Source organism: Papaver somniferum, chromosome 3, assembly GCF_003573695.1.
Source record: "Papaver somniferum cultivar HN1 chromosome 3, ASM357369v1, whole genome shotgun sequence".
NCBI lineage: Eukaryota > Viridiplantae > Streptophyta > Magnoliopsida > Ranunculales > Papaveraceae > Papaver > Papaver somniferum.
The window spans coordinates 165,992,339-166,015,019 of NC_039360.1; the positions used below are offsets into that span (position 1 = coordinate 165,992,339).

General features: G+C 35.3%; 1 protein-coding gene across 1 annotated transcript in view; it reads left to right on the forward strand.

Annotated features, from left to right (window-relative positions):
- The first annotated feature begins 14,530 nt into the window (after nucleotides 1–14,530).
- Nucleotides 14,531–22,681, forward strand: part of LOC113360299 — a 9,623-nt gene continuing 1,472 nt past the window's right edge. Inside the window, exons 1-2 of the mRNA XM_026603821.1 lie at nucleotides 14,531–14,912; nucleotides 15,232–15,563. Of these exons, the coding sequence (XP_026459606.1) occupies nucleotides 14,531–14,912; nucleotides 15,232–15,563 (714 nt within the window). The remainder of the gene's footprint in view (nucleotides 14,913–15,231; nucleotides 15,564–22,681) is intronic.

Genomic DNA, 22,681 nt, shown 5'->3' on the forward strand with positions numbered 1-22,681 from the left:
GGGGGACATCTTTTCCTACAAATCCTTTGGAAACCAAGAATGATCAGGTTAGTTACTCTGAACCATTTAATTTCACTCCTGAAATGTTTTACTTAAGTCTCAAACCCTATTTCCATGTTCCCCCTAGGCCCTGTTAGCTGTTATACTCTAAATTTCTTGTGTTTTACATATCCTGTTGTTTCTTATTTTTGGCAATTCGTTAAGATTTTGGCCTGGAATTGCCAAGGCCAAGGACCTAAGAACACCAGACAACAATTAGAAAAACTTGTTTTCTCTCAAAATCCTTATATTCTATTTCTTTCTGAAACAAAACATTTACAACCTTTTGTCGAGAAAACTTTAAAAAAGTCTTTGTTTTATAATTTGGCTTGCCAAGACTCTGTGGGAAGCTCTGGTGGTCTGGTTGTTGCTTGGGATAAGTCTATTAAACTTAGAGTCCTACACATTGATGATAGTCAAATTAACTGTGGAATTTGGGACGAAAACTCCAAGACCGAATGGATCCTCACTTGTATGTATGGGTGTCCCTATAAGGATAGCAGAAAAGATGATTCTTGGAATTTAGTTAACCAAATGGGTGAATCCATGTACTTGCCCTGAATAGTGTTAGGAGATCTAAATGTCATTCTTAATAAAGAAGAAAAAGAAGGGGCAACCCTGCTAGTGGTACTGATATTAGAAAATACTCTTCCATGTTCAATAACCTGGGTCTTAAAGATATAGGATTTATTGGCTTTCCTTTTACCTGGTCTAATCACCAAGAGGGTGATTGTCACATAGAAGAAAGACTTGACAGGGGTATGGCAAATGGGCAATGGATTACTCATTTCCCAAATGCTATCCTTAGGCACTTAAATCATTTAGGGTCTGACCACTCTGCTATTCTCTTAGATACTTCTATTCCTTGCCAAAATGGCTCAAAGCCATTTAAATTTTTTGGTCTATACCAAGAAGAGCAGAAATGTAGAGACATTATAAAACCTTCTTGGGAAAAAAACTTCAGTGGGTCTAAAGCTTTTGTCCTGCTTAATAGATTGGCCACTGTCAAAAAAGAAGTTAGTTTATGGAACAAATTTGAGTTTGGTAAAATAAAACATAACTTAGCTCTCTTGAACAATAAGCTTGATACTATTTTGGAGATTCTAAATGTTAGACTAAACGACCCAAACCTTATTGCTACTAAGGTGGAAATACAAAAACTGAATGACTATGAAGAGGAATTCTGGAAAATAAAAGGTAGAGACAATACTATAAAGCTAGGTGATAGGAATACCCATTAATTTCACCAAAATGCCATTATAAGACAAAGACGAAACCACATTCAGCGCTTATATGATAATAATAATGTTTGGATAGAGGGTCGTGATAACATTGCTAATTGCTTGAATGTCTATTTTGAAACTCTCTTAACCACCTCTAGTCCTGTTATCAATGCTGATATAGTTAATCTTGTCCCCCCCTCTATTACTGAAATTGAAAATGAGAAACTCATGGAACCTCCTACTGAAGTTGAGATCCATGATGCTCTGTTTGGAATGACTCCAAACTCCAGCCCTGGCCCTGATGGCTTTCCGGCTTGTTTCTTTCAGAAAAATTGGAACCTTGTTAAAAAAGATGTCATTGAAATTGTTCTTGCTTTTTTCAATAGTGGCCATATGTTAACTAAACTAAACTCGACCTTTATCTCCCTCATTTCTAAGGTCCTTCACCCTACCGACCCTAGTGACTACAGACCTATAAGTCTTTGTAACATTGTTTACAAAATTATATCTAAAGTCATGGCCAACAGAATTAAACCTTTCCTTGATAGACTCATCTCCCCTTACCAGTCCGCTTTTGTAAAGCAACATCTTATCTCAGAAAACATTCTTGTTGCTCATAAGATAATACATGCTATGAGAAAAAAAAAAAAGCAAAAATGACTTCATGGGCTTAAAAATAGATATGTCTAAGGCTTTCGATCGCGTGGAATGGAATTTTCTTATTGTCGTCCTAAGAAGGATGGGTGTTTGTGAATCTTGGTGTAACCTGATTTACTAGTGCATTAGCACCAGTCAATCTGCTATCCTGGTTAATGGGGTTCCATGCAAGCCTTTCAAACCTTCTCGCGGCCTAAGACAAGGGGACCCTCTGTCCCCTTATTTATTCATTCTTTGCATGGAGTCCTTTTCTATGACTCTCTCCAATGCAGAAGAAAGTGGCCTCTTCTCTGGTCTCAAAATCGATAGAAACTGTCATGCTATTAGTCACCTACTTTTCGCAGACGATTGCTTAATTTTTGGTAAAGCTAATATCACTCAAAGTAAAAATCTCCTGAAAATCCTTGAGGACTATGGTAGTTCCTCCGGGCAAATGATAAATTTCTTTAAGTCTGGCATTTTTTTCACCCCTCACATACCCAATAACAAGGGCAGAGACATAATCAACATTCTTCAAGTTAAGAAAATCAGATTGGATGATAAATATTTAGGCGGCCCCCTTTTCACTAATAAATCTAAAGTTGCTTGCTTTGAAAATCTCTATGATAAAATGGAGGGTAGACTAAAAGGTTGGAAGAGTGAATCCATGTCTCCCCCTGGCAGAGGAATTATGGCTAAAGCTATTCTTGAATCTGTCCCTATTTATTCCATGTCTACTTTCATCTTGCCTAAGACTACTATTAAGAGAGTTACTAACATTATAAGGGACTTTTGGTGGGGTAAACTAGGTCCAAAAAAGAGTTTTAATATGACTGGCTGGAGGGGGTTATGTAAAACTAAGGAAAAAGGGGGCAATGGTCTTAAAAAACTTGATCTATGAATTTATCGTTGATTGCTAAAAATGGTTGGAGGTTATTTCATCAACCTAATTCTGTTTTTTCAAAAACTATGAAAGGGAGATACTTCCCTACTACTAATCCTTTACATGCTATATACAATAATGGTTTCTCTTGGGCCTGGAAAGGGGTCTATAAAGGTCTTATGATTCTTAAGGAGTATAGCATTTGGAAAATGGTCATCAAGTTAACATCTGGAAAGACAATTGGGTGCCTGATGATGAAGGAAACCCAATTAGCTTAGCTGGTTTAGGTGTTCACAGTGATTTCACTCTTGTTAAATATTTAATAAATGATAATGGTTGGAATCTTGAGATTCTTATTTCTCTGTTTGAGTGGGATATTGTCATAAAAATCTTGACCATTATACCTAAGAAAGATTCTGAAGATGTGATGCGGTGGATTGACAATCCGCAAGGCAACTTTACTAGCAAGTCTCTATACAATCTCCTTGACAATAAGTCGACTCAACCTAACGACCTTCTAACTAAGAAAATTGGTGATCTTCAGGTTATTCCTAGAGTAAAATTTTTTATATGGAAAATGAAAAACAACCTTTTACCTTTTAGTGGTCATCTTACCAGGTATAGTTATCATGTTAATCCTACTTGCACTCTGAGCAATAACCACATTGAAACTGGTGAACACTCTCTAATGAACTGCAGCTTTGCCAAAGCTGTTTGGGCCCATTGCTCCATTAATCTTGAAATTACTTGTAATGACTTTAACAATTTAACTGAGTGGTGTAATAGTTGTTTCTCTAGAAGAATTCCTCCAACTCAGTGGGGGTCTCGGGCTAGCTTGTGTGCCACCGTTTGCTGGTTTGTTTGGAAAGCAAGGTGTGACTCTTTTTTCAGGAATATAAAGCCTTTCCCAAGATTCACAGGATCTCAGATTCTTAGTCACATGAATTTGTCCACCATGCACCTGCAGATAGTTAATAACAGATCTGATTCCAGGAATTCTGAAGCTGAGGATCAAAACCCAGAGCAGAACATCTCTTTTACCTCTAAAGATGTTTATGATGTTATAACTGGTCTAACAGGAATTGGTGTGTGTATATTAGGTCCAGAAGGAGACACCATTGGCAGGAAAACTAGAGGGATCAGGGTTCATCGAAGAGAAGAGGGAGAATGCCTAGCTGCTCAAGAAGCTCTGGATTGGGCCTCTCAACTCAATTGCAGAGTTTTCAACTTATTGGCAAGTAACAAAAACATCATCAAAGTTATGCAAGGCGGAGCCAGGAACACAAGCTGTAGGACTAATGAAAGACTAGATAATTTAATTTTGAGACTAAACTCTTTTGAACAAGTTCTATGTAAAACTCTTAAGCTTGGTACCTCATCTGATCTACACAGACTATGCCTAGATGGTGTAAGATCTCAAAGTCCTAAAGTGTGGGAGGCTAATACCCTAGCAACCTTTTGTCAGTAATCTATATTTTTATCTGTAAAAAAAAAAAAAAAATTGGTTGCAATCTAAGTATGTGAGTGAAATCTTATCCAAAGTCCTCTTTTTTGAAGTTACACGCCTGCCTGTTTTTTTTATATATATGACTGAACCGAAAAGGGGTACTTTCTCCCGTCAAAAAATTCTCTACCTTCTCCAGTGAAAGGACTAAGTTACCCTTCCATTCCTTTTATCGCCTGCACGTTTTTTTGTTGATTTCAAAAATTTCAGGGGCAAATATAAACTGCTTTTTTCTTAGTTTCCTATTGAAATTTCTTCATCTTCTTTGTTCTTCTTCCATAAATCGAACACCAACTTGGTATACCCAGGACAAGAAACATTAAACTATTATTCGAGCTTCAAATGACCAACATAGATTCGCCTTTCCTTAGGGGTTTTCTTTTCAACTTAAGGTTTCGATTGTTGACGAAAAAACATTGAATAAAGTCGATAACAAAGATTAAGGGTTTCAACTGTTGACGAGCAGACAGAATTGAACTAAAGCTTCAAGCTACATATCAGATCAATTTTCAGATGATGTTGAATTAACAATGTGAAATTGGGAGATTTCATTCCGTTTTCCAGGTTTGTTTCAAAAAATTGAGTTTGTAATTTTAATTCGGTATCTAACATCGAGCTCTGTTAGGGTACTTGACCAAACACAAGCTAAAACATAGGAAAAAGAGAATAAGAACCCTACATAAAACCCTTTGAGTTGGGGGTTAGTCACCTCTTCTTAGAAGAACAAGGGAATAATTAATGGAACTGAGTTGTATTAATTAAAGTTGCGTCTTCGTACAAACTCAAGTTGAGTATTTATAGCTAACGGGAATGTTTGTTAAACAAGCAAAACTAATTAAAAGAAGTTTACGTAAACTAGGAAAGCTATGCAACTAAGTATAGTAAATTTAATTAAGGAAATATTGGAAAACAGGTTTGGTGTCGCAACATTCCACCCTGCTTGAAAAATGGCTTGTCCTCAAGCCTCAATATCTGGAAAACGCAAAAGAATGTCATCTACATCTTCCCATGTAGATCTTTCCATTGTATAAGCCATTAAGTTCCACCTTTATTGTCTTTCTTGAACATTTTCCGTTCTAATATAACCTCAGGTTCCCACTTTTCATAGTCCACCACATTAGGTAAAATTATTGCGGCAACAATAGAAGAGCCAAGTTTAAGATTCAGCTATTAAACATGGAAAACTCGGTGAATACGGCTCTCAGCAGGCAATTCGAACTTATATGAAACTTCTCCTATCCTTTAAATGACTTTAAAAGGTCCATAAAATCGAGGAGAAAGCTTATAATGTGTTTGATTTTCCGTTGTTGATTGTCGATAAGGTTGAAGGCGAAGAAAAACCTAATCATTCACTACAAAACTTCTCTCAGTACGATGATTATCAGCATAAAAATTCATTCTAGCTTGAGAAGCTTAAAGATGGAATTTAAGTAGCTTAAGAGTGTGATCTCTTGCTCTTAAGTTAAGATCAACAACATTGACATATGTGGTTACATGTAAGTAGCTCGAAATTGTTGGTGGAGATCTACTATATAGAACTTAATATAGTAACATGTGAATAGCGGAGTGGTGGCTGGTATTATACCACCATTCATCCCAAGGCAACCATTTGCTCCATTCTGAAGGTTTGATGCTAGCAAAACAACGTAAATAACATTCAAAAGTTCGATATGTCACCTCTGTTTGACCATCTGTTTGCGGATGATAAGCTGAACTGTGACATAATTGAATTTTTTTGTAGCGCAAAATATGCCTCCTAAAATCTACTCATGAAAATTGGGTCACGATCACCGATTATTGTCTTTGGCATGCCATGCAAACTAACAATCTCTCAAACAAAAACTTCAGCAATAGTAGCAGCAGAATATGGATGAACCAAATCTATAAAGTGTGCATATTTTGATAATCTATCAACGACTAACAATATGGAATTCTTACGATAAGATTGCAGAAATCCATCTATAAAATCCATTGAGATATCCAACCAAATGTCAACATGTATTGGAAGAGGTTGTAATAATCCTGGAGGAGCTATAGCTTCAGATTTATTCTTTTGACAAATATCACGATGAGAAATGAACTTCTTTACAGAATATTTTAATCCCTTCCAATTTAAATTTTGATGAATGCGCTTGTAAGTGCAAAAATATCCAGAATTCCCTTCTAAGGGTGTAGAATGAAACTCATGTAAGATTTTTGTGCACCACTCAGAAGTAGAAGATACCACAATTCTTCCTTTATAACGTAAAATGCCATCAATATAGGAATAGTGTGGTTTGTGAGTAGTATTGTGGCGCAACAAGTCAATGAGTTTACTAAATTCTTCATCATTGTTTGTTTCCTGAATAATTTCATTGACTCCTGATAAAATTGGAGTAGAGATAACATAGAATTGAGAACCTGTATTTCGTGATAATGCATCAACAACAACATTCTCTTTTCCTCTTCTGAAAATAATCTCATAATCATACCCCAATAATTTGGATAACCATTTTTGATGTTCTATTGAAGATATTCGTTGATCTAAGAAATACTTCAAGCTATGATAATCATTATAGATCTTAAAATGTCTTCCAAGTAGATATGCTCTCCACTTTTGCACTGCAGATACTATAAATAACATCTCCTTATCATAAATGGATAAGTTCAAGTTCTTACCTGTCAACCCTTTACTATAGTATGTAACTGGCCTGCCAGACTGTATTAAAACAGCTCCCAAACCCATACTAGAAGCATCACATTCTAAGTAAAACTCTTTTGAAAAATCTGGTAATCTCAAAACAAGAGTTTTAATAAGTGCTTTTTGAAGTGCTTGAAAAGCAATAGTAGCATCTTCAGTCGACATAAATGAATCATTATTTAATAACTTGGTTAATGGAGAACTTATCTTACCAAAATCTTTAACAAATTTTCGATAATAGCCTGCAAAACCAAGAAAACCTCTCAAGCTTTTAATTGTAGTTGCAATTGGCCAATCAAGAATGCTCAATATTTTCTCTCTTTCCACTGCAACACTTTTAATTGTAGTTACCAACTGAGGTTTGTGCAAAAGTACACTTAGAATCCTTAACAAACAATTGATGTTGTTGAAAAAGCAGGGGATTAACAACCTCACCCAATATTTCAATTAGCAATCTGTATGGACTAACTCCGATTTACTTTTAAGAGAATCAACTAGACAGTCAGACTCAATCTTAATGAAAAGTATATCAAGGAGTTAATATCTCGATCTCTTGATTTGAATACTCAAGCAAATAGAAATCTGCGAGTCTTTGTCAAATACAAGAGATATAAACTTGGATGGTACCAATGACCAATATCCAAGGATCAATCAATTTCCAATCAACAACCAAAGGTTGGATTTCATTATTAATCGATGCAACACACAACCCGTGATATTTCAATTATATAACAAAATATAATGCGGAATAGAAATAACACAAACACCAGAATTTTTTTAACGAGGAAACCGCAAATGCAGAAAAACCCCGGCACCTAGTCCAGATTGAACACCACACTGTATTAAGCGGCTACAGACACTATCCTACTACAAACTAACTTAGGTATGGATTGTACTTGAACCATAATCAATATCACACTGATTCAAGGTACAGTTGCGCTCCTTACGTCTCTGATCCTAGCAGGATACTACACACTTGATTCCCTTAGCTGATCTCACCCACAACTAAGAGTTTCTACGAACCAAAGTCAAAGACTTGAATAGACAAATCTGTATCACACAAACAAGTCTACAAAATAGATAAATATGTCTCCCACGTATAAACCTACAAGTTTTGTTTCGTCTTTTGATAAAATCAAGGTGAACAGGAGCCAATTGATAATCCAGACTTATATTTCCGAAGAACAGCCTAGAGTTATCAATCACCTCACAACAATCTTAATCGTATGGTAGCGACATAAGATGTTGCGGAATCATAAACGATGAGACGAAGATGTTTGTGAAAATTTTTTATATCTTGACCTATCAGAGATAAATCTCAAGTCAATTATTCAATTGAACTTGTACAATAGAAAATGGCAAGATTATATCTCACAACTACAAGAGAAGTAGCTTCGTATGGCTTCACAATCCCAATGAAGTCTTTCAGTCGTTAACCTACAAGGTCTCGAGAAGAAACCTTAGGTTAAAGGAGAATCGACTCTAGCAAAACCAACTAGTATCACACAGGAGGTGTGGGAATAAGTTTTTCCAGTTGCTAGAGTTCCCCTCTATATAGTTTTCAAATCAGGGTTTCCAATCTATGTTAACTTAGTAACAAAGCATTCAATATTCACTGTTAGATGAAAAACCTGATTTAACCCAAGCTAATATCTTTCAACCGTTAGATCGAAACTTAGCTTGTCACATACAAATGAAATGTATTTCATTTAGGTTTGAGTAACCGTATCTAAACGTGTAGATTAAGTTGGTTCACAAATAGTTAACCAATGGTTAGCCATATGAGCACTTTCATATTAACTGTATTCATCTCCTTCACAACTAGTTCAAATGACTTCAAAAGAACTAGTTAAAGAGTTTTTCAATTGCTTAGATCTTTATACATAGAAACAATTGAAACAAAATTGGTTTGATTCACTTGAATCAATTCATGAACAATATATCCATGGTTTACAAATATTGCATTCCTTATTGATTTATTTTTTTAAGTCCAGAAACTTCCGATTTGAGAAATAACCAGCTTGGGTACGTGTATGGGTGCGTGTACCTTAGCTCTCGGATTTGAGTTTGGAAACTCAGCAGAAATTTTCAGTTCGAAAAATTCCGTGGGTACGCGTACCTAAGGTGACTGGTTTTCCAGTTTGCAAACTTACAAAGTTCAGCAGAAAATTTCGGTTCGAAAACTTCCGCCAGTACGCGTACCCAACCTGTCTCCTTCACCAATACCGTATGCATGAATGCACACACTTGGTTTCCGACACATGAATTTCTGCTGAGTTTGGAAACCAAAACAAACTCATATCTGGTTACCTTAAGTATTCGTACCCGTACGCATGCACGTACACATACTTAAGCTGGTTGCTTTCTGAAATCTTCCGTTCATGAACTTAAACATTTAAATAATAAGATATTTGCAAACTATGGTTATAATGTTCATGAATCGATTCAAGTGAATCATACCGCTTTTGTTTCAATTTTGTCTTGTATACATATATAAGTTATAAGAAATTGAACAAATCTCTAACTAGTTCATTTGAAGTCATTTGAGCTAGTTGTTGGGAAGATGAATAAGGTTGATACGAAAGTGCTCATATGGCTAACCATTTGGTTAACTACCATTGAACTAACTAAGTGTACACGTTTATGCATGGTTGCCCAAACCTAAATGAAAATACATTTCATTTGTGTATGACAAGCTAAGTTCTATCTAACGGTTGAAAGATATTAGCTTGAATCTAATCAGGTTTTCATCTAACGGTGAATATTGAATGCTTTGTTACTAAGCTAATATTGATTGTAAACCCTGATTTGAAATCTATATAGAGGAGAACTACAACAACTGGGAAACCTAACCCACACACCTCATGTTTGTTACTAGTTGTATTGCTAAAGTCGATTCTCCATTAACCTTAGGTTTCTCTCGAGACCCTGTAGGTTAACAACTTAAAGACTTCATTGGGATTGTGAAGCCAGACCCAACTATTTTCTCTGTAGTTGCGTGATCTGATCTTGCCGTTTCTATCGTACGAGTATAATTTTATAGTTGGATTGAGATTTATATCTCTGATAGGCAAGATAAAAAGAAGTCACAAAAATCTTCGTCTCATCGTTTGTGATTCCACAATATCTTCTTTTGTTAATTAATTAGGATTATTGTGAGGTGTTTGATAATTCTAGGTTGTTCTTCGGGAATATAAGTCCGAGTTATCGATTGGCTCATGTTCACCTTGATTTATCAAAAGACGGAACAAAACTCGTAGGTATTTCTTTGGGAGACTTTGTTTATTAAAGTCTTCATCTTTGGGTCGTAGCAACTCTTAGTTTTGGGTAAGATCAACTAAGAGAATCAAGTGGGTAGTATCCTGCTAGGATCCGAGACGTAAGTAGCGCAACTGTACCTTGGATCAGTGTGAGATTGATTAGGGTTCAACTACAGTCCAGGACGAAGTTAGTTTGTAGTAGGATAGTGTATGTAGCGGATCAATACAGTGTGTGTTCAAATATGGACTAGGTCCCAAGGTTTTTCTGCATTTGCGGTTTCCTTGTTAACAAAACTTTTGGTACCTGTGTTATTTCTTTTCTGCATTATATTTTGTTATATAATTGAAATATCACAGGTTGTGCATTGTATCGATTAATTGGTAAATCCAACCTTTGGCTGTTGATTGAAATTGATTGATCCTTGAACATTGGTCTTTGGTATCGTTCAAGTTTTCATCTTTTATATTCAATCGGGCTCGCAGATTTTTATTTGCTGATTGCAGATTGAATTAAGAGATAGAGATATTAACTCTTTGATATATATTTCTTTAGATTGAGTCTAACTGTCTATTTGATTCTCTTGAAAGTATATTGGAATTAGTTCATACAGATTGCTAAGTGGAATATTGGGTATGGTTTTTAGACCCCTAATTTTTTACTCCCAAATACTTATCCGGAAATTTTGAAAGAGACATTTGAAATTCAGCAACAATTTGAATTTTCCTTGCTTATGTCACACCTCCTACAGAGACCTTACTCTTCAGTTGATTAACTACTTATCCAAATGAAGCTTGGTAATCCTGCAATAGTTTTCTAACTGCTATTATGTTCTTCTTATGACCATTAAGAAAGAGGAAGACATCATCTGCGAAAAGAATATATATGTGTAGGATGAACACCTTTTTTATCCACCATTGGACTTTACTTCCCATCTTGCACTAACTTATTTAGACATCCACTCAAAACATCTTCTGCAATAACAAAGAGAATAGGTGACATTGGGTCACCTTGTCTCAACCATGTAGTATTTAGACTACAAAAGGGGAATAACAAAGATGTTCGGATTGAATATTTACCTAGCTTGCCTTTAGAGGGAGTAAAAAATTTTGTTGTTCAAATGTCAACAAACGCATTTATTGATTGAATGTATGCAGGTTATTGTGTTGTTGAAACTTGAAATCAAGCGTATGAAGTACGAGTTATTTTTTAATTAGTTTAGCACCATATGTAACAGAGACGGACCCAGAAATATTTAGAGGCTAGGGTAGGGATAGGATACGACTAGTTGTTAGTGCGTCCGAAGGTCGCGGCAAATTTTTTAGAACGAGTTACATAATTAGTGGTTAATTGAGATTTGCATACAAAATACTAGATAAATGGACGATTATAAGATTAAATTCGTAAATTTTAATTACTGAAAGTGATTGGAGAAGGGAATTTATGGTTTATAGAAGAAGAATGAAAAAGTAAATGGATGTGACAAATAAAATTCAAAGTTTTAAAAAAGACCTTGGACTAAAAATTATTTATGCTTCAATTACAAGGACTTAAGGTGGGCTAAGTACTAATTTTTAAAAAAAATCCTTATAGAAAATTTCTATTAATCTAAAATTTGGGACATGCTACAGCCCAGGTTAGCCCCTTGCTAGGACCGTCCCTGATATGTAAATGGAGTTTTGTCACTAAAATTTATAAAGTGGGAGATTGTTAGAGCATAGATCGTTTGAACTCACCAAGGCGCTGATATGTCAAGTTTGGTTGTTATATTTAGTATCAAAACTCACTAGAGTCTCTTGATTAAATACCAGAGTCAACTTCGTTTAAGTTATACTAGAAAGTCTAGGAATGTTGATACATATAAATATTACTCTGAAAACTTGAAGAATGAGAAGAAGTAACGAACTACAAAGACGAAATCATCCTTCCACTTGAGGCTAGTAATATTGTCTTGAACTTGTTTCATTACTAACATATATTTCAGGTCGTGCTATATTGAAACTCATATTTCGATAGATATATAAACGAGATAAACTCGAACAGAAATTTCAAATGTGTATAACATAAATTCTATATACCTATACGACTAAGTCTCATTAGAAGATAAAATTGAATAAACTTCTAAGCGATAGATAAGTTAGTCTCCACATACCTTTTGTCATCAACTATATAGTGATTGTGATTTTTATTTAACTACAAGGAGTTGGAGCATGGAAGAGGAATTGAGTTAGGCGCCTGATTCTTAATGAAAATGTATGCTTTCCAAAGAAAGATATATCAGTGCATTTTTAGGATTATATTATCTTTAACTGAAAGCACTTCATATGGTTTGCACTATTTAGAGTTTGCAATCTATTTTATGTCAATATTATTTTTTCAGAGCCCCTAATATCAACTACTGTTACAACTATGTAGTCAGTGTGGATTTTTATTTTACTTTAAGGAGTAGTTGAGTCCGACACTTGATTCTTAACACAAATATACAATATTGTACGTAAGAAAGGTGGGGAGTGTATAGCTGGTGAAGTACAAACAAAATTTGGCCCTACTGAAAGTCTTTATTGAGATTTTGAGGTAGAATATTATTATGACTTTGCTTCTTTACTTTTAAGTTGCATAGTATTATGAATTTATGAGATCTTTAGATTATAATAATAGTATAAAGAGCTCTTAAAACCATGTGAGGATTTTAGGTTATAATAATATTATACATTTGATTATTAGTAATTTTAATTGTATAGTTTTATTATTAAGCGTATAGCTATATAAAGTATAAAAACTCTTATTGGGACGGGTGCGGGGAGAAATCCCCCTTCAATGGAGATAAACCAACGGTGTAAAAAAATCCAACAGTCCCGATGTATAGCACAGGTTTCAAACTAGTTCCTTTATAAAATGGGGAAAATCTCATAAATATCATAATGGTATTACCTAGATAATTTAGGCTACTACCGTTTGAAAAGCTTTATATATAGTTATTATACGTAAAGAAAATATTTTATCCCTGTAATATTGTACGAAGTGATGAAATCTAATTAGAAAAAAAAGTTCCTAATCAATTATATTTTTCTCAATAAGTCTTCGTATCTAGGAATGGTCATTTGCCCCACCCAAATCCATCCTCGTGGGTACAGGCTCCTATTGGGTAGTGTTTTATCCGTACAAACGGGGTTGGGGTTGGGTATGGGTAATACCCGAAATTAGTGAAGCGAGGATGGGGCGGGGATGGGATTCTAAGTCCCCGCCCCATACCCGCCTCGTACGTTCCCATTTTAGGATTTTATATTTTTATTAATTATTTATATTATATTTAAACTAAGATATTATATTATATTATATTATATTATAAAAGAAAAGGTAAAAGTATAAGATATCATTAATTATTTATATTATATTTAAACTAAAAAATTATATCATATTATATTATAAAAGAAAAGGTAAAAGTATAAGATATCATTAATTATTTATATTATATTTAAACTAAGAAATTATATTATAAAAAAAAAGATAAAGTATAAGATATCATTAATTGTTATGGGTAACCCGTAAAAATTTCGCCCCGTACGGGTATTTCTCATACCCGCTCCGTTCCAGATCAAACGGGTAATGGGGAGGGAGTGGGTTTTTTTTTTTTGAACGAGGCAGTGACTGGGATACAAGATTCCTGCCCCATACCCACCCCATGACCATCCCTATTCGTATCCAAATATCTAATTGAAACGCATTTAATAAATATTGATATCCAAAGATACGATTGATATAATTTCTTAATTACAAATAATATCGATATCCAACGAACTAATTGGTATGATTTCTTTATAAATATCGATATCCAAAGATCTCACTGTGTTTTGAGTGTTAGTCCAGCTTGCCTCTTTGTGTGTTGTAATTAATAGCCGGCACTCCTTCCGTGCGTGAACCTTAATACACATTAGATACTCTTTTGCTTTGAAAATATAAAATAATAAGTAATGAGATTTTGTTTTCTCAACATATTACTAGAAATTGAAGTTTAGAATTGCGGATGTTGTCTCCGTCAAAATTCATTTTAGCTCAAAAAAGGGGGAGGTTTTTTTATTTTCCATTCAACAATCACCCTTATTTTATTGCTATTAAACTCAGTCATCGCAGTGAATTCAAAGAAAGAGTTTAGTATGAAGATGATTCATATAGACTCTAGAGAATCGCCTTTATATTCAGGTGACTTCTTGACACGAGACGAAAAGATGCAAAGACTCGTAGAACAATCCAAAGCTCAAGCACGTTACATTAAGTCACAAATACTACAGAGCAATTCAACCCGCTCCATGAATCTTGATGGTATACGCGTTCCTGTAGTTTATGAACCAACAAGGTTTTACGTTGCAATGGTTGGCTTAGGTACATTTCCTGGTATACGACCACCATTCATGAATTACTATTTGATGGTTGATTCAGGTAGTGATCAGACATGGCTTCAATGCGAAGGTGCAACTAAAGATTTCAATCAAAATATGCCACTTTATCCTTGGAGGTCGTCAACTACATATCGTCATGTTCCTTGTAATACGCATCCTCTTTGCAAGGGAGATAAATGCAATGCTGATGGAGAATGCACTTACTTATCAAGATATGCGAGTGGATCAGTTACATCTGGTATTGTTGCTAAAGAAAAATTCACTCTAAGATCCGGTACTGGTGGCCTTGAAAGTATTGAACTACACATGGGTTGTTGTTTTCATCCAAGAAAATTTTGAATTTATGGGAAATAATCATTTACGTGGCAAACCTGATCTTATTATGGGAATACTCGGTTTGGGTCTGGACAATGGCCATTTATAAATCAATTAAGTGATGTTGGACATGGTAAATATTCTTACTGCTTCGAGATGTTTAATTTGAAAATTCAGGGGTCGAATACATACTTGGTTTGGTGAAGATGCGACAATTGGAGGCGCAGGTCAAAAAGTTTATAAAACTCCTATTATTGTGCCTCAATTTCGGACACAACTTTATTACTTAAATCTAGAAGATATAAGTGTAGCAAACAAAAGAGTAAGATTTCCTAGAGGTACTTTCAAGCTTAACAGTCAAGGAAAAGGAGGTACTATCATAGATTCTGGTACACCAATATCTATGATGTATAAAGATCACTTTGATAGAGTTGCAGATTTGGTGAAGGCACATTTTAACGAGCTTGGAATTGAATATATTGGTTCTATAAAAAAATTTGACGTATGTTTCCGTTTACGGGGAAGATTTGATATTAGTAACTATCCTTCTATAACACTTCATTTTCAACAAGCCGATTATATTATTCAAGATTATAGAGCTAATTTCTTAATGGCAACCGTTGAAACTGTTTGTTTGGGCATTTTCGGATGGAATAGCACTAGTATTCCAACTTTTGTTCTAGGAGCAATGCAACAAGCTAATAAGCGAATTTTGTATAATGTTATGGACCAGTCACTCTCATTCTCTATAGAGTATTGTGAATTAGATTCATAAAGGGAGAATACAACCTAGCACATGGAATTGTTCAAGAATAAAATCATTCTGACTGGAACTTAATAAATTGTTATTCATTTATATATATACATATATCATTTTAAATATCTTCAAGGGCAATTTACAAATATAGGCTTTGTATTTCACTATCCAATTTAGGCATGTTTTCTTGGATTTTGCATATATTGGGTTATTTTGATTGTTCTTCTCTTTTTCAAAAATGGTTAATGAAATGATGGAATCCTCCACATGGTCACTTATCTGGACTTAAAATTGTATCAGTCCTTTGAAACGTTGAGTTAACTCAGTTGGTGGCCGTAGATGGTACGATCCTTCAGAACATTTATGAAACACCTGTTATGCATGAACTTCTGATGAAGAGTTGTATTAGCACTTTGTGCCTCAATTTAAAGTTTTTCTTTCTTACAAATTTCAAGGTTGAACAAACACCAATAACTCCTGAGAGCTTCCCTGATGGGCATTGTATGTGTATCCTATGTGACAACACAAACAAGACATGCTTCTTCCTATTTTCCCTTAAAATTATGGAGATAAATATCTATCACCAACCATATTTTTTTTAAGCTCTTATTTTTCTTATATGTAAATTATATTATTAAAATTTATTACAACTAAAAATGATTATTTTGATGTACAAATGTTAATTTAATTAGGTAGAAGCTGACTGTGATAGGTTGACACTTGACATCTTATATGTGACTGTCTTGCACTAGACATCTAGATAGAGGATGTCAACCCAAAACTAGGACACATCATATATCATGTGTATATTGATTAAAAAAAGTTAGGGTTAGAAAATGATTTTAATGGGAAAAAAAGTATCCTAATATATACCACTTGTTACCCCCTTATTTGACATTGAGAAATCTCTAATCATTCATAAATTCTAATAAAAGTTTTGTGCACTCCAAAACCGGTAAAAATCTTAAGGTTTTCAAACCGGTACGCAAACTGAAAAAGTTATGTCAACTCTGGAACTCGGTTTATCTCCTTAGTTTACAAACCGATACATGTACCATGACTCAACCGATTCACCAACGACTATGTATTTGTACTTTTTGTATTTACCAACAATGTCGATTATATTCAAGTGCGACTAAATTACTTCTATGAGATAATTTTCATTTGATTAATTAATTCTATAAAAAACTAAGACTTATTTGATCACATGAATGTGACTCAAGATTAATGTCCTTGTGTTCATGAAAATGAGTAAGCTTTAAATTTCAAACCGGCTAGTTTCGGCTAACCATGTTGGACCTAGTATTTTTACACGGTTCGGTTACAGTTTACCTAACCTGAGTGTACATATTATTTGTGTGAATAAGATTCAAAGCTTTCCTCTAACAGAAATTATTTTTTGGTTCCAAAACTATCTTAACTTAAACCTAAAGCAACCTATTCTTTGAATGTTTATAAAAGGGAAACTCCTTGCAAATGGGATCTTTGAATCCTGACACTACTTTGTGGTATGTCCTAGTTGTATCTAGAGTTGTCCTATTCAGAAAACCTTTTAGGGTTTAGCGACTATAAAGACTGCATTGGGATTCGTGAAGTCAGGTTCAGTTATCTTTTATCTTCATAGATTGAGTATCCTGATCTTGATCGATTGTTGAGCTTGCTTCATTGATCAAGATAGAAATCACAAAGTTCTCTTCGTCGCAACTTCGTGATTCAACATGTTTTATACTACTTGTGAGGTGAATAATAATCTAGGATGCACTTCGGGTTGCATAAGTCCGGATTTTGAGGATAGCTAGACTTTGTCGAGTTGTTATCGATTTCCATCACATTCATCATATGTTTGATTTTGATCATACGTTTCGATCGTAATCAGGAAATCAATTATATAGGCTTAATATGTGGGAGGAAGATTTGGTTTAAAGTACAAGCAAATCTTAGTTGGTGTAACGTCATCTAAGGGAATCAATTTCCCAGAATCCTAATGGGATTTAAGAGGCGTAAGGAGCGCGGATTTACTTGAATCAGTGTAAGACAGATTTCGGGCAACTATATTCAAGACCGAAGTTAATTTGTAGTAGGCTAGTGTCTGTAGCGTCTTAGTATAGTTTGGTGTTCAATCTGGACTAGGTACCGTGGTTTTTCCCCATTTGCAGTTTCCTTATTGATAAAACTTTTGGTGTCTTTGTTGTTTCTTTTTCTACATTGTTAGATCATAGCTCGGTCGACCTCGCATACGTTGCTATCTCAAGCATGTTTGTCAATGTTAGTGATCAAAACTATGAGTCTTGATTTCTGGCATACATAGCTAAGTCTCGGACTAGGATAGAAAAGTGTAGTTGAGCTCAAGGACTTCATGTCGATTCATCATACAACGACGAAGATCTATACAGAGAACCGTGGAACTTCATCAACAAAAAGGTATGTGGAGACTTGAACTTATCTATCACTCAAAAGTCTATCTCTTCTATCTCCTACTTCTTATGAGACAAAAGTCATATGCTATATAGACTAGATCATACACATTTGATATTTCGAGCCGAGTACATCTCGCTTATATATATCTCGAAATCATGTGTTGGTAAAGCTTTTCGCTTTGATCAAATTTATCTTCACCTAGTGATGAAAGTCATGAAAAGTTTCAATTACTTTGAGAATTTCTCTGACGTGAAACGGTCTGTGAATAACGGCTACATAGCGTCCTCTGAGAATGTCTCAATGTTTGGAATGAGAGTTTAGATTACATAACCATGTATTCCTTGAACCGAAGTTTTCGAACTTTGTTGATCAAGAGAAATCGGAAGGATTGTGGAATTGGCTTGCCAAGTCCACGAACTGTCGGAAGTTCTTGACCGAGAATTTCTGCTGGATTTTCCAAAACTCGTTTGTGTGCTTAGTCCGCGAACTCAGTCCACGAACCCAGTCCGCCAACTGGCGGAATTTCTCTTTCGGAGAATTTCTGCTGAGTTTGGAAAACTCAACCGGTTTACTTAAGTCCGCGAACTTGTTTGTGAGCTTAAGAGGTTATGATCTAAAGATGTGCTCTGAACATGAAACTTAAATTACGAAGGAATGCTTTATGCAAACCGTGGCTATAAAGTTCATGATCCGATTCAATCGAATCGAATCATCTTTGTTTCAATTGTGTCTTGTGTAGTTACATAAGATCTCATAGCAATTGAACAACTCTTTAACTAGTTCATTTGAGTCAATTGAACTAGTTACGGTGAAGAAGAACAAGGTTAATATGAAATGCTCATATGGTTAACATTTTGGGTTACTTTGTTGAACCAACATACGCGTACACGTTTTGGCATAGTTTTCACGAACCTAGTAAACGTATACCCAAGTGTGTGTGACAAGCTTAGTTTTCAATCTAACGGTTGAGAAATATTAGCTCCTTGTATTATGTCGTTATGATGGAAAATAGAATAGATCCTTGTATGATATCCACGGTATTGATCTTCATTGATCCATTTCATTATGTATTACCGTGAAGGCTCCATTGTGTGTCTTATGTCGAGAACGATACAACTAAGCCGATTTTTCTTATTGGCTATGTTGGTTGTTCCATAAGATGCTATATGTTGAGCATTTTGAACTAAATTAATCATCTTGGTTGGTTATTTAGTTATTTTGCTCCGAAAATCTTCTTTTGTCGAGCAAAAACTTTTGACAATTAAATTGATTACTTTTGTGATAAGTTTGGTTGTTTGTATTCCAATTAGATTAATTATAAGTTCTCTTGTAATTAGTCTACTTGAGTTTTCATATATTTCACAAATCCTTGTGTTGAGTATATGAACGGCTATACAAATCATGTTCTATTGGTTGATGTAGTCGTATGTTACGTAAGGTTTTCCTTATGTTGAGTATGTGGACGATTAAGTTAGTCATCTCCGTATGATTACCTTAGCCGTAGCTCCGTAAGTTTACTTATGTTGAGCACTTTCAATTAAATTGATCACTTTTGTAGTTGGATTTAGTTGCGTATTGCAATTAAATTAATCATGGGTTTACTTGTGATTAATTTGATTGAGTTTTGGATATAGAAAATCATTTCTATGGTTTTTGGTGTCCATTTAAAAAATCCTTCTTTTCTTTCGAAATTAAGGTCGCTCTTGTTGTTCTTTCGGGAATGACATCAAATTGGGGAGAGCTCTTTTGAACTTGTGCTTAATGGTAATATCTTGTGCGGTGTGCGGCTGTGGAATTTTATAGGGGTTATCTTGTATCAAAACTCCTTGATGAATGCATTTAGCTTCGGCTTTATGATTGCATCTAAATTAAGTTGGTATGTATTTTTCTTTTAGTCTATGAAATGTCTCTTGTGGAAATTTCATTATGATCCCGTTCTTGTACCTTTGCCAATTTTATTGACAAAAAGGGGGAGAAATAATGTAGTTCACACTACAAATACATATGGTTTTCGGATCATTGTGTAAGGGGGAGTGGTTTCCATAATCGAGATGGAGTATTGACTAAGGGGGAGTGATTCATATCACCGTAGTATTATTGATAAAGTCGTGATGCAATTGGACTTTGATGTTACGTAATAATACTATGTCACTGTATAATAATGATCGAGAATCTCGATTTCTCTCATTGTTATAGCTACGGATCTTCAACAATGGTTATGCTAAACTTACAACCTTTGGGATCATTGGAGTACTTGGAAGGACGAAGATTTCAGGGAACGTTGAAGATTAGACTATGGAATAGGAGCCACTAAAGTTTATCTTTTATGTATTTCATATGTATTAATAGTTTTGTCACTAAAATTGACAAAGGGGGCGATTATTAGAGCATAGCTCGGTCGACCTCGCATGCGTTGCTATCTCAAGCATGTTTGTCAATGTTAGTGATCAAAACTATGAGTCTTGATTTCTAGCCTACATAGATAAGTCTTGGACTAGGATAGAAAAGTGTAGTTCAGCTCAAGGACTTCATGGCGATTCATCATACAACGACGAAAATCTATACAAGGAACCGTGGAACTTCATCAACAAAAATGTATGTGGAGACTTGAACTTATCTATCACTCAAAAGTCTATCTCTTCTATCTCCTACTTCTTATGAGACAAAAGTCGTATGCTATATAGACTAGATCATACACATTTGATATTTCGAGCCGAGTATATCTCGCCTATCTATATCTCGAAATCATGTGTTGGTAAAGCTTTTCTCTTTGATCAAGTTTATCTTCACCTAGTGACAAAAGTTATGAAAAGTTTTAATTACTTTGAGAATTGATCTGACGTGAAACGGTCTGTGAATAACGGCTACATAGCGTCCTCTGAGAATGCCTCAATGATTGGAATGAGAGTTTAGATTACATAACCATGTATTCCTTGAACCGAAGTTTTTGAACTTTGTTGATCAAGAGAAATCAGAAGGATTGTGGAATTGTCTTTCCAAGTCCACGAACCCAGTCCGCAGACTCAGTCCGCGAACTGTCGGAAGTTCTCGACCGAGAATTTCTGCTGGATTTTCCAAAACTCGTTTGTGTGCTTAGTCCGCGAACCCAGTCCGCGAACTGGCGGAAGTTCTCTTTCCGAGAATTTCTGCTGAGTTTGGAAAACTCAACCGGTTTACTTAAGTCCGCGAACTTGTTTGTGAGCTTAAGATGTTATGATCTAAATATGTGCTCTGAACATGAAACTTAAATTACTAAGGAATGCTTTATGCAAACCGTGGCTATAAAGTTCATGAGCCGATTCAATCAAATCGAATCATCTTTGTTTCAATTGTGTCTTGTTTAATTACATAAGATCTCATAGCAATTGAACAACTCTTTAACTAGTTCATTTGGGTTAATTGAACTAGTTATGGTGAAGAAGAACAAGGTTAATATGAAATGCTCATATGGTTAACCTTTTGGGTTACTATGTTGAACCAACATACGCGTACACGTTTGGGCATGGTTTTCACGAACCCAGTAAACGTCTACCCAAGTGTGTGTGACAAGCTGAGTTTTCGATCTAACAGTTGAGAAATATTAGCTTGAATCTAAATAAGGGTTTCATCTAACGGTGAATATGGATTGCTTTGTAACTAAGGCAAAACCCTGATTTGAAGGCTATATAAAGGAGACATCTAGCATTGTGCAAAACTAATCCCCACACGTCTGTGTGATACTAGTGCGCTCGCTAGAGTCGATTCTCCTTTAACCTTTGGTTTTCTTCACTAAAACCAGGTTAACGACTTAAAGACTTCATTGGGATTGTGAAGCCAGACCGATACTACTTTTATCGTAGTTGTGTGATCTGATCTTGCATCTTCTATCGTACGAGTACAATCGATTGATTGGCTTGAGATCGTGACAATTCTTTCATAGGCAAGATAAAGAAGTCACAAACATCTTCGTCTCATTGTTTGTGATTCCTCGACAAACCGCCTGTGTAGTCAGGAAGGATTGTAGTGAGGTGATTGATTAATCTAGGCTGTTCTTCGGGAATATAAGACCGGATTATCAATTGGTTCCTGTTCACCTTAATTTCATATCTTAAGACGGAACAAAATCTAGGGTTTATCTGTGGGAGACAGATTTATCCTTTGATAGACTTTTCGGTGTGAGACAGATTTGTTTATTATCAAGTGTGTGATTTTGGGTTGCAGCAACTCTTGGTTGTGGGTGATAGGGCTGCACAAAACCGACCCAACCCACCGACCCAACCCGCACCCGCCCAAAAATACCCACACCCGAACCAACCCATTTAGGAGTGGGTCGACTATGGATCACAAAATCTGAACCCGCCACATGTTGGGTTGGGTGCGGGTAGCATCTTCCGTCACCCGACCCAACCCGCCCACCCGCCTTAAACTATAACAACCGTTAGATTACCCTCATCATTTAATCCTACCCGTTTATACAAAACGAACTCTTATCTAAACCTAATCGCAAAGCCTTCCGCTGCCATTTTCAGTCTTCACTCTTCTTTCTTTCTTTCTCTCAGTCTTCAGACTCTTCACTCTTCTTCTTTCTCAGT